We start from the raw sequence: 15,215 nt of genomic DNA on the forward strand, positions 1-15,215 counted from the left end.
TCACTTTGAATGAAACGTGACGACAGGACTCATCTTGACACTAAAAGTTTTCGCTAAACATTTGATATATGCCTTTTAAAACCATGAATGCTATCAATGTGACAGATACAACAACTAGTTTGATTACATGTTAACGTTATTCAGATAAAGGTTTTGTTTGAGGTTTAGTAAGTAAATAAACTGTGAACTTTGTACTAAACAACAGATAACAGTTTAAAAGTTACTTGTTAGCTAAATACTGCATGCTGTTGCCCAACAGCTGGCAAGTTATGTTAGCTTGAATGTGTATAGCCTACTTGGTGTGTTAGCAGGACTATAAATTAATTAAATTTAACCCAAAATGACCCCTTTTATCCAGCTAACTCAACGGTCAGTAACAAGGAAATGAAACTTCTCTCTATCTCTAGGCTAACAGCTAACATTGGTGGCTAGCTAAAACAGGAACCGGGGTCCGGTCTTACCGGGTGTGTTTGGTCTCAGACAGCCGGACGCAGATCCACAGCAGCAGCCACACTAACGGATATTTGACCGACACTGCTGCCATATGGGGAGGGAAACTAGCCTGACACAGTCCCCTCTCCTCCTGCCGGTGGTCCCCACATCATCCAGCTCGCGCTCAATACCAAAGTAAACAAAATAAAACACCCAGCTTCCTGTTGCTGTACAAAATAAAAGCCTGACAGCCTGAGCCAAATCAGCGATAGCATCAGGTGATGTAAGAAATATTTGTTAGCATTATAAATAAAATAAAAATACTATTATATATAGTGGTTGTTTTTATACTGTAGTTGCTTTTACTCTTATTGTGTTAGTGTTTATTACTATGTACATAAAGTCACTTTGAGTATCTTTTAAGTTGCTATAGAAATCAAATGTATTATTATTAATATTAATAATAATAATAAAAGTATAACATATCACGTCCTCTTTTGACTTTCATTGTCATAGTGTGGAAGTAAAAAATTTCCATTTCACTAAATAGTCAAACTAAGTGTCTTAATGTAATACCGTTATCCAATTTATTTAATTATTCAAAAAGTCAAATTTCACACTCATCTCATCATTTTGACTTCAAACCTCATAATTTTAACTTAAAAAATAACTAATTTGACATATCAGTTCATAATTTGTACTTACCAATAGTATATTCATTTTGTAATTTATTAAGAGTACATCTCTATAAAAGAAAAATAAATCCCTTATCTTTTTTAGGATTATTAACTGTCAGAAAAATGTGCTGTGTTGACACATTGCTGATGTAAAATACATTAACATTAAACTAAATCAGTGAATATTGTCAAATCATAGAATTTTCTTTCAACGTTTTACTTTTATTTTGAAAGAACTTTCGACAGTTTCCAGTATGTATGACGTAATGTAGTAACTTGACCTAGTGCGGTCACATGACTGTCATCAACTCCTGACTTCTATCTCCACGTGGCACACAGCCACAAGTCATCTGGAGCTGTACATGTGAACAAGACTTATTCTTACCTAACTTTGGTTTTACTTTTTGATTTTGTAAAAAATGCAAAATAATAATGCAAACATTTACAATCAAGCTGATTCAGTAATATACTACTGCAATAAAGAATAATGTATTTCAAAATAAGATTATTTAAAATACAAGGTTCATATATACAAAATATATTACATCTTGTCTCGTTATTACATAATGTGTTGTTACAAGTCTCTGAAGAAATAAATACTGAAGTTCAAGTGCAGTTTTCTGTAGTGTCTCCTTCAGTCTGGATGTTTCGATGCAGGAGGAGTCCCTTGTCTCCTTGTCCATTGTTTTACCTCTTTAATGTTCCTGCAGGTTTATCCAGTCACTGGATTGAGTTTTCATCTAATGCATGAGCACATAAAACATCTCTCTGCCTTTATGTACAAAGTTGTATGTTCCTGTTTCATTCGCTGGGTATTTCTCCCAGATATCTTAGTACATTAGGGTTTCATATTTAACATTGAAGGAGGACATCTTTTTATGGTATCAGTGAAGTTGAAGCAATCTGGCAGTCAGCGCCTCTCCCTTGAGGTCGCTCAGTGCAACTTGTGTGTAGGAATAACCGAAAAGAAGCCATCTCCAACTCGCCCGCAAGAAGTGAACCACCAGTCGGATGAGCAGCAGAGAGGCCAGAGTGACGGTGATTATCAGCCATGTTTGTCTGTAGAGAGAGGAGGGAGTTTAGATTGTACTTGTTGATGTGTGGAGGCTGCATCCTACTAAAGCTGGTTTACAAACCCTAATGACAAAAACAAAACAAAGATCTACCTCCAGACGACCAGAAATCTTCATCCAGATGCCAAAATCTCCATTTCCAGGTTCATACTTATATTTTGTGTTTCTACTAGAACATGTTTACATGCTTTGATGTTCAAAAACACACGGGATAAGACTAACATAAATGTAAACTGAGGAATTAATAGGAAACCAGTACATGTTGGAGGGTAGACACGGAGGGCTGAAGATATCTGATTAATAAAATAAAGACGTTCAGGAGTCGTCTGACTTGACCTTTGACACTTACTCTGTTAGATAAGGTTCGTCTCTGTATGCCTGTCGTCTCCACGCCGAACATCGACCGCCGCTGAGAGAGGCGCAGCTTCCTGTCAGCGGGTCACATGGACACTGGTCGTCACACTGACACTCCTCTGCACAGGACAGACCATAAAGACCTGCCGGGCACACTGACGGAGACACAAGTATTTAGTTAAAGTCAGCATCCTGTACGACTTTCATAATAAAAGCCCTGATCATGAAATAAATAAAAACTATAAATCCAAATATTCTTATAATTTCTACCTGGTGCTTTCCTACCTTGTTCACAGAAGTTGCCGTGGAAACCAGAGGGACACGTGCAGTGTCCGTTGTCGTGGTTACAGACAGCCCCGTTAAAGCAGGTGTGTCTGCAGCCGTCGCCGTAGTAACCTGTCAAGCATTCTTTCCCAAGGAGAAACAACTAATTAACTATCTGTGATTAAATACATCATTGGACATCGATAACGGGATATACAAGTAAAGCAATGGCTTTTTAAATGGTAATTGTGAAACTGATTAAAGATGATTTAATTAAATAAAGAGAAACTTGTCTGTGATTAGAGCAGGTGCAGCCAGTGCTGACCTTTTGTTTAAATACAAAACAAAACAACAGCTAAAGTGCCTGAAAGGGTTCGCAGAGATATATATTAATTACTACTGTGTTAGATCCAGAAAAGGTTTTAAAATGTGCAACTCTGACCTTTGAGAAATACTGTTTCATAAACCCAAATGACAAAATACACAAAATAATTCGTGACAAACTTTCCCCAAAAACTAAATCCAAATGACAGAATAATCTATAATCCAAAATAATCTACATCCAAATTATAATATCTATAAAGAATCTACTTCCAAATGACACGCAGAGAGAGGGGGGGGGTAAACATGTGACAACATGAGGAACATATTGTGACTGATTACTTTCACTGCAGTTCTCTCCTCTCCATCCTGCAGCACAGAGACATCCATCTGCACACAGACGTGCACTAAAGCTGTAGTCATGAAACAAACATGATTATACTGCAGGTGTACTTCACCGCACACATGTTACACTTTTACTAACTCTTCTAACGCAAAGGGTCAGTGACCAAGCTGATGGGAGCCAACTCCAGAACCTTAAAGGCCCGTCCTCAAGACAACAAAGCAGTTTTATGACAGTGACACACTAGCTTTGCTCTTCACTACATTTCTTCATAGATCACTCGTGGCTAAACCTCCTCAGCTGAGCTCCACCTGTACACTTACTGGTGGTGCAGACACCGTGGGGACCGGAGGCTGCCGGAGAACACACCAGAGAGTCACACGCGGCGCCCTGCCAGCCCTCCTGACACTGACAGCGTCCGGCCACACAGTCTCCGTGTCCGCTGCAGTCTGCCGGCCGGCAGCGCCGCTGGTGGACACACAAGACGGTGGAGACGGGCCGAGCACAGCGCCACCTGCTGTCTGATTCACTGGAACAGAGACCGAGGGGTGGAGAGACAAAAGGAGGACACATTAGTCTATTACTACTATAAGTATTCTTTACAGGATAATACACTTTATTCAATGGCCCCTCAATGAAGATGTAAACAAAATATTAACCACAAAAGCAAATCATATAGTGAGGAGGTCAAAGGGTCACACTGACCATGTTTCTAGAAGTGTGAATGCAAGCAACAAAGACAACCCTCAACAGACATCATTCTTTCTGTTATAATGGGTAGAAGGCAAAAAGAGGAGCCAAAACTCCCAAAAGCTAAAGAAACAAGTTCACTTTCCTCTTTGATAAAGCTTAAAGTTAGGGCTGGCTCAGTCTAGCCTTGGACCAGCCCCCCCTTTACTTGAGTAAATGTACTTAGTTACTTTCCACCACTGTTTGTTTGTGATAAAAACAGAAAATTATAATATTTGCTCCATTGCTCCACCCTTAAAGAAACAATTAGCTCACCATATGTCAGGTGGGTAGCTGACCAACGTGCCGTTGATCACGAAGCTGGACGATCCGCCTCCGTCCAGATTGATCGCATTGATCACCCCGTTATTCTTCAGGAACTCTGCCACCTCCCAAAGATTCATTCTGCTCAAATGTGAACCAACACGAGTGCATGAATGTTATTGTGAGCTATAATGCTTCCACTCGGTGCACGTTTAATAGTCGCAGCCCTCTGAGGCTCACTATAAATGTTACCCTCTTTTTAAGGTCTCTCCGTCCACGTGGAACAGGACCACGTTGCCGTTGGCGTCGTGACCTACAGCCGTCCTCGCTGACCGCACGTCCACAAAATCGCGGAACACCTCTGTGAGAAAATAAAAACAATGTCTCGTGTTATCCAAATAAATGTGTCAAAATGATCCATTTGAATTATGGCAGGGTTTTTTTGTCTCTTCTGAGTGGCTGAATTAAAAAGATCTGAGGTCACTGTTTCCCTTCCAGACCAGCCGCTAAAGAAAATGCTCCCAGTTGTGAGGATTTCTATTGAAAAAGCTGTGACTTGTAGTGGATGTTTGTCTGCAGTTTTACCCATGTCCACTATCTTGTCGCACTCGGCCTTCAGGCTCTGGTTGATGTAAACTTCGCCGTTCCTCAACAGCCACACCACACCGCTGACGAGCTGCACAAACGGGTTGGACTGGTCCAAAACGTCTTCCTGTGACAGATACCTGCAGGGTAAAAGGTGTATTTTCATCACCTTACCTTGCTGTCAGACAACCCTTTCTAATTCAAGCTGTTATGCTCTCTTCAAAGCCACCAGACTCCATTGACAAAAACAGACATTTTTAGCTGGCAGAACACAGGAGGTGCTGGTCTGAGGCTGCTTTGATCTGTTAGTTAGTTTGTGTTGTTGTGTGACTGGTGAATCTGAACTAACTCTTTAAAACACCAAAGTAACAAGATATTTATAATGAGACACAGATTCAATCTCAGAACCCTGTGAAGTGGTGAGGAGGTTCAAGTGTTCATCATGAGCTTCGTCTTACAGCATTTAAAACAAGTTTCAAATCACACAAATGACATTGTACAATGTTAAAAGCAGTCTGGAGCTGACAAAGAGCCTGATGTGGGGAGGACGCAGAGCAGTACATTACATTTAAAACATTGTGATTAAGATTATATAAATGATAAATAACAATGGTCCTACAACCGATCCCTGTGGCACACCCTTGGATACATTAAGAAAAGCAGTACATTACTTCCAGACAGTAACTCCTGTCTGTTTCTCCAAACTGAGAGAGTGCCGACCACCATCTGCTGTAGATAATACACTGAATATGGAGAAGTACCTCACACAACCACACTTCAAACAGTCAGAACTATCCCTTTAAGGTTTTGTTATCTATCAATGCAGCTTATTTGTGCATACTTACCCAAACACCAAGCTGCTGTCCTTCCTGATGCCAAACTGGGCGTTTTGCACTCCTTTGCTGTCCCTCACCATTCTGCCGTCGCTCACCACGTTGCCCACACATCTGTCAGTGGTGATGTTGAAGAAGCCTGCGTTCTGGGCGTACAGACACCCGGCAGGTGCAGCCGTCTCCTCTACCGTCACCCTGGGGTTCTTCTCACAGCCTCCCGGCCCGCCTGGCTCCAACACCGACAACGTCCTCAGTGGGTCTTGAACCACCGTCATGTGACCTGGAGACAGTGATGCATCAAGATAGGCGGTCACTTAAACTACTTACACTGTTACTGCTGACTGTGTAAGAAGTGTACTGACCGTGGACCCAGCGGGAACTGTCAGCGCCGCCTGACATGTCTGATATGAACACAGTGGACTGGGCCACTGGGAGTCTATCGTGTCTGCTGGAAGGCCAGGTCTGATACGTCGCCTCGCCGTGAGTTACTGACTGGTAGTCCCTGGTGTAGCGAAGACAGTGGGAGGGATCATGGCCCTCAGCGTATGGCAGCAGGACGTCAACATCCGTAGAGCCGCTGTGTAAAAATGTAAATGTAAAATGCAAAGCAAATGTATGCTTTTCTAGTTTTATATCTTTGCAAACTTAATCCCTTAAATTTTGGAAGTCTAGGAAATTGTAATTTTCCCTATTCTGTGACATTTTATATACCATACAAATATATATATTTTGCGCCATATTGCCTTCATTAGTGTGCAAAGAAATGGACACTAAAAGCACATTACTGTGTGCATTTGGCCCCAGAATCTAAAGGCTGTCAACCTTTCATGTGCATGGTTGCAGGTGGTTTACTTCGAGCATACTTCTTACTGAAAATGTTAACAATATTTGGACAAAATAATCAAATAATTACAATTTATAATTAAATAATACTGAGAAAATCAGCAAATCCCCATAATTGAGATGCAAACCAATGAATTGTGTTTCCCTTCATAAATGACTTTAAATGATAAACAATGATTCAAATTGTTGTTAATTAACTTTCTGTCTATTGTGCAGTCATTACGCACATTTAGCTGGTAATAGCTTACTTCTGTACTTCTACTTGTAGTGGAGTATTTTCTCATGGTTTATTTAAGTAAATGATCTGAATACTTCTTAGACTTTAAGAGTTATGTTCCCTGGACTAAATTAGCATGAATACAATGACATGGCTTAAATACACAACCAGCTTTTGGTTTTACTTGGTAGTAATATCAGCACAAATAAATGTTTTGATAATATTACACTTATATTTCCAGGCTAACTCAACTTATATTAAGCTAGCTAACATCTCACCGCGCGCCTCTGATCCCCAACTGCCGGACATGGAGACCCACCAGCATCATCAGCACGAGCCTCAAACCCTCGCGCGTTGCTAAGCTTGTTGCCATAGATACGGGGCTTTTGCGTTTTCAAGCTGTCCGGGCTCGATGTGCAGGACGTGTCTGTGGTGCAGGACGTGTCTGTGGTGCAGGACGTGTCTGTGGTGGCCCGGGAGGCCGCTTCATTCTACAGCCTGGTGACGACCTGATTCAACTGGTTTACGTTCATGCTCATCCACATTCCTCTACAGGGACCGGACACCCACACACACACACACACACACACACACATATATATATATATATATACACACACAATATATATATATATATATATATATATATATATATATATATATATATATATACACACATATATATATATATGTGTGTATATATATATATATATATATATATATATATATATATATATATATATATATATATATATATATATACACACATATATATATATATATATATATATATATATATATATATATATATATATATATACACATCCATCCAACATGATAGAAAAACAAGCGTGCACACAAAAAATATTAAAAACCTTTTTACCACATTACACTAGGCTTTCTTTTTACTACTGTGTATTATTCTCAATGAAGCTGTCGGACAAGGAAACTATGACACTTTATTGATTGATTATTCAAATAAAGTCACATGTCTGTGGGTCACATGCGGTCTTATTTTTTGCCATATATGGGGAAATAAATGCAACTCCCTGCATGTCCTTGACATCGACAGTAATTAGAAACATCAGATGCAACATTAGGAAGTGCAGATGAAATCTTCTTTATAGGAATTAACGGGACTTTATGGGATTATATTATATATATATATATATTATATATATATGGGATAATTATAAAGGCTATTTGCTCAGGCTCGTTTCCTATTCAGAAACAAACAAACATTTACCATATCACAAGCAGACATCATTGTTGACCATTATAATAAAAATGACAAAAATAACAATAAATAATAATAATTTAATTGATGGCTGTGGATTGTGGATGGCTTTTCCATACCAGGCCAATATTATCCAACAATATTATCTGCTCCTCGCTGAACTTCGTCTGCGAAGATAAGCCCATGATCTCCGACACCGAGGGATACGGAAACCTAAGACACAACAGAGTCTGATCAGTTCCTTTTCTCCAAACGGAGCTGTTAAAGAAGGGATCCCACGGTAAGCTGTATTCAACACATCGCTGCAGTCTTGGTGTTTTGTTTAGTTCCTTGTTTTCCTTTATATTTATCACAAGGAGTCTCTTTAACAGTCTCTATGAGATCATATCTCATACCCTTAATGCAACTTAAACTCATAAAAAAGCAGGATTTGTACATATATGCATGAGTCTATATGGAGCTTTACATATTGGGACTGTACAAAAATATGTAACGCATGACAAAGAAAGAAAAGTATCAAATCATCACATTCAAAAAGCTGAAAGCAGCTAATGTTTGTCATTTATAACTAATTATTCAAATGATTATTCCCATTTTAATTATTAAGTCGACAGACTAATTAAATAATATACATTTATATTACAGTCCGGCAACAGAATAAAGCTCTCCAGAGAGATAATGAATGGATGCTGTTTACTGTTATATTATATGACTGTTCTGAAATATTAGGACTTTATAACTTGTTTTATTGAACTCCTAACTATACCATGACTTTCATAATACCGTGACTTTTATTACATACTACTTTATGACCTTTTGACTGTTGTAGGTGGGGATGCTGCTGATGGGGATGAGGAGCTGCGTCTGAGTGCAGTTCTGCTGGTTCTGCAGGGCCGACAGAACCTGAGCCAGCGTCCCAGGAGGCAGCATGTTGTGCGGGATGGCATGGACCTGCACCGCCGTGGAGACGGGGATGAGATGAGGGGCGACGGCGACAGGGGTCATCGGTGCGGGAGACAGCGTAGGCGGCTCCTTATTCTCGTCGTCCTCGTCGCTTTCCACTTTGATGACATCGTCGACGGCCATTTTGTGCGAGAGGATGAACTTCTTAGGTTCTGGTCTGCTCTTGATCCTCATGATGGGAGTCTTGCTGAGGGCGATGCTATTGCGAGACGTCTCTTCCGTCTCGTTGTCCTCCACTTTGACGAAGCTGAAGGTAATGTCGTTGATTGTCTGCTGGAAGATGGTCTCGTTGTTTCGCTTCACCATCGATCGAGTGAAGTTCTCCTCGCCAGGGTGGAGGCGAGCGTTGTGGGCCAGCAGTGTGTCGTAACTGGAAGGGGAGAAATACAGATAATACAGAGTACTACTCGATGACGAGACAAAAATATTGATCAGAGGTATTTTATTTTTTTACTTTCTATTGGTTGACTCAAAAACTAAAGATATCACAGCCAACAAATACACATACATGTGCTGCACATATATTCAGTAGGAGATAAGTTTCCAATCATATTTCAGCCATGATGTGTTGCCAGGGTCCAAGAGATCTGTCCTGAGGCCTTCAGAAGCAACAGTGCGGGCGCCTGTAGCTTAAAGTGAACGGAGACAAAACTGTGGCGTTAACCAATCAGATGTCGAGTTGGCGACACCGGGGCCAGCTAGCAGGCGTACGATAACGTCAGCACGTCCACGTCTTTTGATTGGATACGCACTATTGAGAGGCAGAGCTATGCAGAGCTAGCAAACTTTGAACGAGCTAATTTATGTTTTTTCAACCCACAATGGCTGAAGGAGGAGAAGAGATCGATTTGGTCGCAGATATAATTACATCGCCATTTTCAAGACGAACTTTTCAAGAAAAGCTAGACATCGTGAGAAGAGAACGGCCAACCCCGACGCTAGCGAGCCTATCACAGCTGGGAAAAGGGTTTGTCCGCCACTTTCTAATCACTAACTACGAGCGGTACCCCCGGCTCACAGCCTCCGAGAGGCACTGCACATTGTACTGCTGGGAATGCTATTTACAACGGATCGATTTGGTGTTTGGAGCCACACTGGGTTTGCAAACTTGAGTTGTCTAACCAAGGCAGCAACGAGACACCAAAGCACGGCTGGGCACTTACAAGCATCAGTGCTTTTGAAAACCTTTGGGACACCCGAGTGGATCCACAGCTCAACGAACAAGTGCGCAGGGAAACGGAGCTCCACAACGAAAGGGTGAACAAAAATAGGGAAATATTGAAAAGACTGATTGATTGTTTCCTGTTTTTGGGTAAACAGGAACTTTCATTTAGGGGACACGATGAAAGCGAGAGTCCACAAACAGGAAACTACGTGGAACTTCTTTCTTTTCTTGCTGAAAACAACACAGATTTGCATTACCACCTGTCCACAAACAAAGGGTTTACTGGGACGTCAGGCAAAATACAAAACGACCTGATTTATGCTATTGCTGAAGTGATGGGAGAAGAGATCAAAATGGAGATAAAAAAGCACTCTTTGTCGCTGTTATGGTGGACGAGACGACAGACGTGGGTAATGTAACACAGCTGGCGGCTTGTCCTGCGTTATGTGACGGACACCGGTGTCAAGGAGCGGTTTGTCAGATTTGAAGATGTTACAAGCGGCAAGCGAGCTGATGACATCGCCGCTCTTATTTTCCGTTTCATGGAGGAATATGAATTTAGTCTGGATAAAGTTGTGGGACAGTGTTTTGATGGCGCAGCGGTCATGGCATCTGGACTAAATGGGGTGAAAACGCACAGATGAACTGTACAACAGTCATTGAAGTCTTCTTGAGGAAAGAAAGGAGGATGGATTTTGTGTTTATAATCAGTTGTTTTGGTAACAAGCATTTTGTTTTTTGACAAATATATAAAATGTTTGATGCTTCTGCAAGAGATGTAGAGATGTGTGTGGCGCACTGGCTCAGCTGTGCAGTAACAGTACTGCGAATAGTTGATGTGTCTTAAAGCGATCTTAAAGCTGGTAGTTTAACACTCTTAATTGTAAATGTGGATTTATTGATTATAAATGCTTCGGAAATATTAATATAACTCTGTTGTACTTGACCATGTTAAGGTGATGCAACGCCCGGTTATACTGCGTTTCTGTCTAAATGTATAGTTTCTAGAGCCATGGCGTCATAATGATGGTATTAAGAGGGGGAATAATTCAGGTAGGACTGTGTAGGACATCACTGAAGGCTTAGGTGTGAAATGCACGGCCCACCACTGGAATTAACTAATGGTTGCTTCCATTATTGATTGACCAAACATTTATTTTAACTGATCATTTCTTTGTTTACAATGAATACAGAAAGTTCTTATCTCGAGCTGCCAGAGACCAAAGATTTTCAATTCTAAAGAAATGATCATCTCAAGTGTTGGAATGATGCAGAACTACAAACAGATTGTCATTGTGACAAAGCCTGAGCAGCGCCTCGACTGTAAACTCATTCAAAGTGGAACGCAGAACATTGGCAGCGTTTTCTTCATTCTTTTATTGAAAGTATTTGAACTTTGTATTTTTTACGATGCTGCCATCAGGAAGGCGGTTTAGATTGCCTGTAAAATTGTTTTAAGGAAGTTTAGTTGTCTTCCAGAAGCCTTTAGACTTGTGAAGAGCCACAGTACAAGAGATGGTGAGTCCTTGTGTTTGGACTGAAAAATGCTCATGCACTTTTTACCTTTTCATTTCTTTATTCACAATATGCACCTTTGTGGTATTGGATATTTCTGCTACTAATCCTTGTGTAAGTCTTTGTAACATGTGTCCTATTTGTATTTTTGGAATATCTTTTATGTGTGTAAATGAATTGTCTATGTGTACGTCTGTGTGAACGCTTGCTTGACTTGAATGGCTCCCTGAAGGAATATTTAAGTATTTGAATCACTGTTAATGGAGACTTTTTGAAATAAGATGTAATGCTTTTGAAGAGGCTTTTTTAAAAGTATTATACCTCTTGGTGTGGTAGTCACACTCCATGCAGACGTACGAGGTGTTGATGACGACATCTGGATGCTCCGTGTCCACATGCATGGTGAACAGGTTGAGCTCCGACGTCTGGAAGCTGCAGTATTTACACTCGTAGCCTCCCTCTGCCATGTTCAAGTCCAGATAGTGGTCTGACACTGGTCTCAAGTCTGCGTCCTCACCCCACTCCTTCAACAGACCGGGAGGCTCAGAGGAGACGGTCGCCATGCCGTTACTGCCCTCTGGATCAGCTGCATCTGTGACGTCCTCCATCTGCTGGTCCGAGTCAACAGCTTCTCGAGGAGGGACCATGCAGGGGGTGGTGGATTTCCTCCTGCTCGCCATCCTGACGTTCGGAGAGCGCTTTGTCTAGCAGAGTATTAAAGCCGTCTCAGTACAAGACGGCCTGTTGTGGCTCCAGAAAGTAGGATGTCAACAGTCTAAATGTTTCCTCCGTTATCCTTAATTCCTGAAGACAAGAAAGTAACATGTTGTTAACGTATGTGATCTTATCAGAAAGACTAATAGGTAAACTTCTGTTTAATGTTAATCAGTTCAGTCAAACTCTGCAGATGTTTCTCCTTTTGCTCATTTGGTGTGTTCAGGTGCAAACAGACAAAATGAACATAGGTGTCACAAAATTAACGATGTGCATGACACACCTGAACTCAAATCACAGGAGTATAAAATGCCAGGAATGGAAAGTGGAAAGTTACATTTATTGAGGATTTTAAAGGCTTCAGAGTTAAACAATCTGGTAATGCCAATATTAAAACTTTTTTTTTTTTACATTTGATAGAAATCCCTAAAATTCACATTTTAGGGAATTGTTATAAAATTATGTACTGCGTGGGACATTTTGCTGTATACAAACATGTGTCAGTGCTCTGGTGGAAAACATATCTGCATACCTGCATATATCAGCTGACATTACTGCAGCAAGTTGCCCATTTGTTTATGGCCGGGCTCTACTTTATACATTTCCGTAATAAATGGGGTGGACAAATGTAACCTTGAGTGCTTAAGTGTCGCGTAGAAAGTACCTCTATTGCTATTTTTGTGTATAAGCAACATTTAACTTAACTATTGTATTTCCATTTTAATTCATATTGTTGTAATTGTCGTTGCAGTCATGAAATGTTTTGTGTTACCGTTTCAACCATGTAAAGCACTTAGTAACTTAGTTTAAAAAAAGAGCTGCATAAAGTTACAAAGTGATATTTTATATCTCTTTACTTTAGCTTTTTAATAGTGATATTTTATATCTCTTTACTTTAGCTTTTTAATAGTGATATTTTATATCTCTTTACTTTAGCCTTTTAATAGTGATATTTTATATCTCTTTACTTTAGCGTTTTAATGGTGATATTTTATATCTCTTTACTTTAGCCTTTTAATAGTGATATTTTATATCTCTTTACTTTAGCCTTTTAATGGTGATATTTTATATATTTTTACTTTAGCCTTTTAATAGTGATATTTTATATCTCTTTACTTTAGCCTTTTAATGGTAATATTTTATATCTCTTTACTTTAGCCTTTTAATAGTGATATTTTATATCTTTTCATTTTAGCCTTTTAATAGTGATATTTTATATCTCTTTACTTTAGCCTTTTAATGGTGAATTATTACTGGTTTAACATTGAATGTGTAAAGGTAACTAGGATACATTTTCAGAGTGTGTATTTTTGAAAAACTTGAGATCAAACAGACGGTGTTACCACGGGAACAAGAGGAAGTTTCTCTGATAAATGTGTTTACATGTTCTTTACACAATTAGTGGAAAAGTGAAAGATTAAAGAATATATTGGAGAAAAACTGTCTTTAACCGATAGGTTTCATAAAACTTAACAAACTGGGGTTTGTTTATGAAGCGGGCTTTAACCAAAATTCTGCCAAAAGAATGTGGACTCACGGAGACGTCTGTGTTTTATATGTTAAAAGGTAATTAAAGAGGTTGACGCTGTAAACGTAAATAATGTGTAGCAAAGGGAGTAAACCAGTTGAAGGGCCACAGGGGCCCATTGTCGATCTCATGCTTTCAAAATATGTCTCTGATAGTTTAAAACATTTACAAGAATGGTGATGAACGTGGTTTTCCGACAGAGGGGTCGTTAAGTATGGCACAGATAGGGAAACTAGGCACAATACTCCAATGTTATTTTATACTATTTTAATTCTGCTATTTTTATAATGGTACTTCAGACTCATTTCCATCTGTGTCTGACTGGAGGTGTTCACAAAACGGAGAGTATGTGAATGCGCAAAGTAACGCAGTAAACACAGAAATGTGCACATAAATTAGATAAATAACATAAGCACCCTGTACGCCCAAAGCGAGAGTTGTGTCCGGATACTTGGCAGTAAGTCGGACTTGTTCCCAGTGAATGTTGGCCTCCGCCAGGGCTGCACTTTATCACCAATCCTGTTTGTGATGTTCATGGACAGGATATCGAGGTGTAGTCGTGGAGGAGAGGGGTTGCAGTTCGGTGACCTGAGGATCTCATCGCTGCTCTTTGCAGATGATGTGGTCCTTATGGCATCATCGGTCTGTGACCTTCAACAGTCACTGGATCGGTTCGCAGCCGAGTGTGCAGCGGTTGGGATGAGGATCAGCACCTCCAAATCTGAGGCCATGGCTCTCAGCAGGAAACCGGTGGATTGCCTACTCCGGGTAGGGAATGAGCCCTTACCCCAAGTGAAGGAGTTCAAGTACCTCGGGGTCTTGTTCGCGAGTGAGGGGACGATGGAGCGAGAGATTGGCCGGAGAATCGGAGCAGCGGGGGCGGTATTACAGTCACTTTACTGCACCGTTGTGACAAAAAGACAGCTGAGCCAGAAGGCAAAGCTCTCAATCTACCGGTCGATCTTCGTTCCTACCCTCACCTATGGTCATGAAGGGTCATGACCGAAAGAACGAGATCACGGGTACAAGCGGCCGAAATGGGTTTTCTCAGACGGGTGGCGTCTCCCTTAGAGATAGGGTGAGAAGCTCAGCCATCAGGAGAGACTCAGAGTAGAGCCGCTGCTCTATCTACATCTACATAAAGGCCCTCACCTGCCT

At 40.5% G+C, this 15,215-nt stretch overlaps 3 protein-coding genes across 5 annotated transcripts in view; all 3 read right to left on the reverse strand.

Moving 5' to 3' along the window:
• Positions 1 to 638, reverse strand: part of LOC115021408 (N-acetylglucosamine-1-phosphodiester alpha-N-acetylglucosaminidase-like) — a 26,647-nt gene extending 26,009 nt beyond the window's left edge. For 2 of the 3 annotated variants that reach the window (XM_029451854.1, XM_029451853.1), the window contains exon 1: positions 462 to 638. In XM_029451854.1, coding sequence (XP_029307714.1) covers positions 462 to 544 — 83 coding nt within the window. In that variant the 5' untranslated portion in view covers positions 545 to 638. The remainder of the gene's footprint in view (positions 1 to 461) is intronic. The other variant, XM_029451855.1, reaches the window with a different exon arrangement.
• Positions 639 to 1,350: 712 nt separating this feature from the next.
• LOC115020960 (N-acetylglucosamine-1-phosphodiester alpha-N-acetylglucosaminidase-like) lies at positions 1,351 to 7,308 on the reverse strand. The gene is made up of 11 exons (XM_029451062.1): positions 7,214 to 7,308; positions 6,238 to 6,452; positions 5,888 to 6,155; positions 5,043 to 5,182; positions 4,710 to 4,818; positions 4,470 to 4,598; positions 3,788 to 3,993; positions 3,464 to 3,511; positions 2,822 to 2,944; positions 2,532 to 2,691; positions 1,351 to 2,168 (listed from the first exon to the last, which is right to left on the reverse strand). The coding sequence occupies exons 1-11, from the start codon at positions 7,306 to 7,308 to the stop codon at positions 1,994 to 1,996; spliced, it is 1,668 nt and encodes a 555-aa protein (XP_029306922.1). The 3' UTR covers positions 1,351 to 1,993.
• A 926-nt stretch (positions 7,309 to 8,234) lies between these two features.
• Positions 8,235 to 12,323, reverse strand: LOC115021423 (zinc fingers and homeoboxes protein 1-like). Its single transcript, XM_029451882.1, has 3 exons — positions 12,137 to 12,323; positions 8,975 to 9,505; positions 8,235 to 8,385 (listed from the first exon to the last, which is right to left on the reverse strand). Coding segments are annotated over exons 1-3 (678 nt in total). The 5' UTR covers positions 12,283 to 12,323; the 3' UTR covers positions 8,235 to 8,384.
• Between the last annotated feature and the right edge of the window lie 2,892 nt (positions 12,324 to 15,215).

This window comes from Cottoperca gobio, chromosome 16 (genome assembly GCF_900634415.1).
Source record: "Cottoperca gobio chromosome 16, fCotGob3.1, whole genome shotgun sequence".
NCBI lineage: Eukaryota > Metazoa > Chordata > Actinopteri > Perciformes > Bovichtidae > Cottoperca > Cottoperca gobio.

Bases quoted from the DNA above. Each gene is read 5' to 3' on its own strand.
- LOC115020960 (XM_029451062.1), bottom strand. From the start codon at position 7,308: ATGGCAACAAGCTTAGCAACGCGCGAGGGTTTGAGGCTCGTGCTGATG. The intron at 6,453-7,213 runs GTGAGATGTTAG...ATTTTTACACAG, and splicing joins TTGGGGATCAGAGGCGCGCG to CGGCTCTACGGATGTTGACG. The intron at 4,599-4,709 runs GTAACATTTATA...ACATTTGAGCAG, and splicing joins GGAGAGACCTTAAAAAGAGG to AATGAATCTTTGGGAGGTGG.
- LOC115021423 (XM_029451882.1), bottom strand. From the start codon at position 12,282: ATGGCAGAGGGAGGCTACGAGTGTAAATACTGCAGCTTCCAGACGTCG. The intron at 9,506-12,136 runs GTATAATACTTT...CTCCCCTTCCAG, and splicing joins TGTGACTACCACACCAAGAG to TTACGACACACTGCTGGCCC.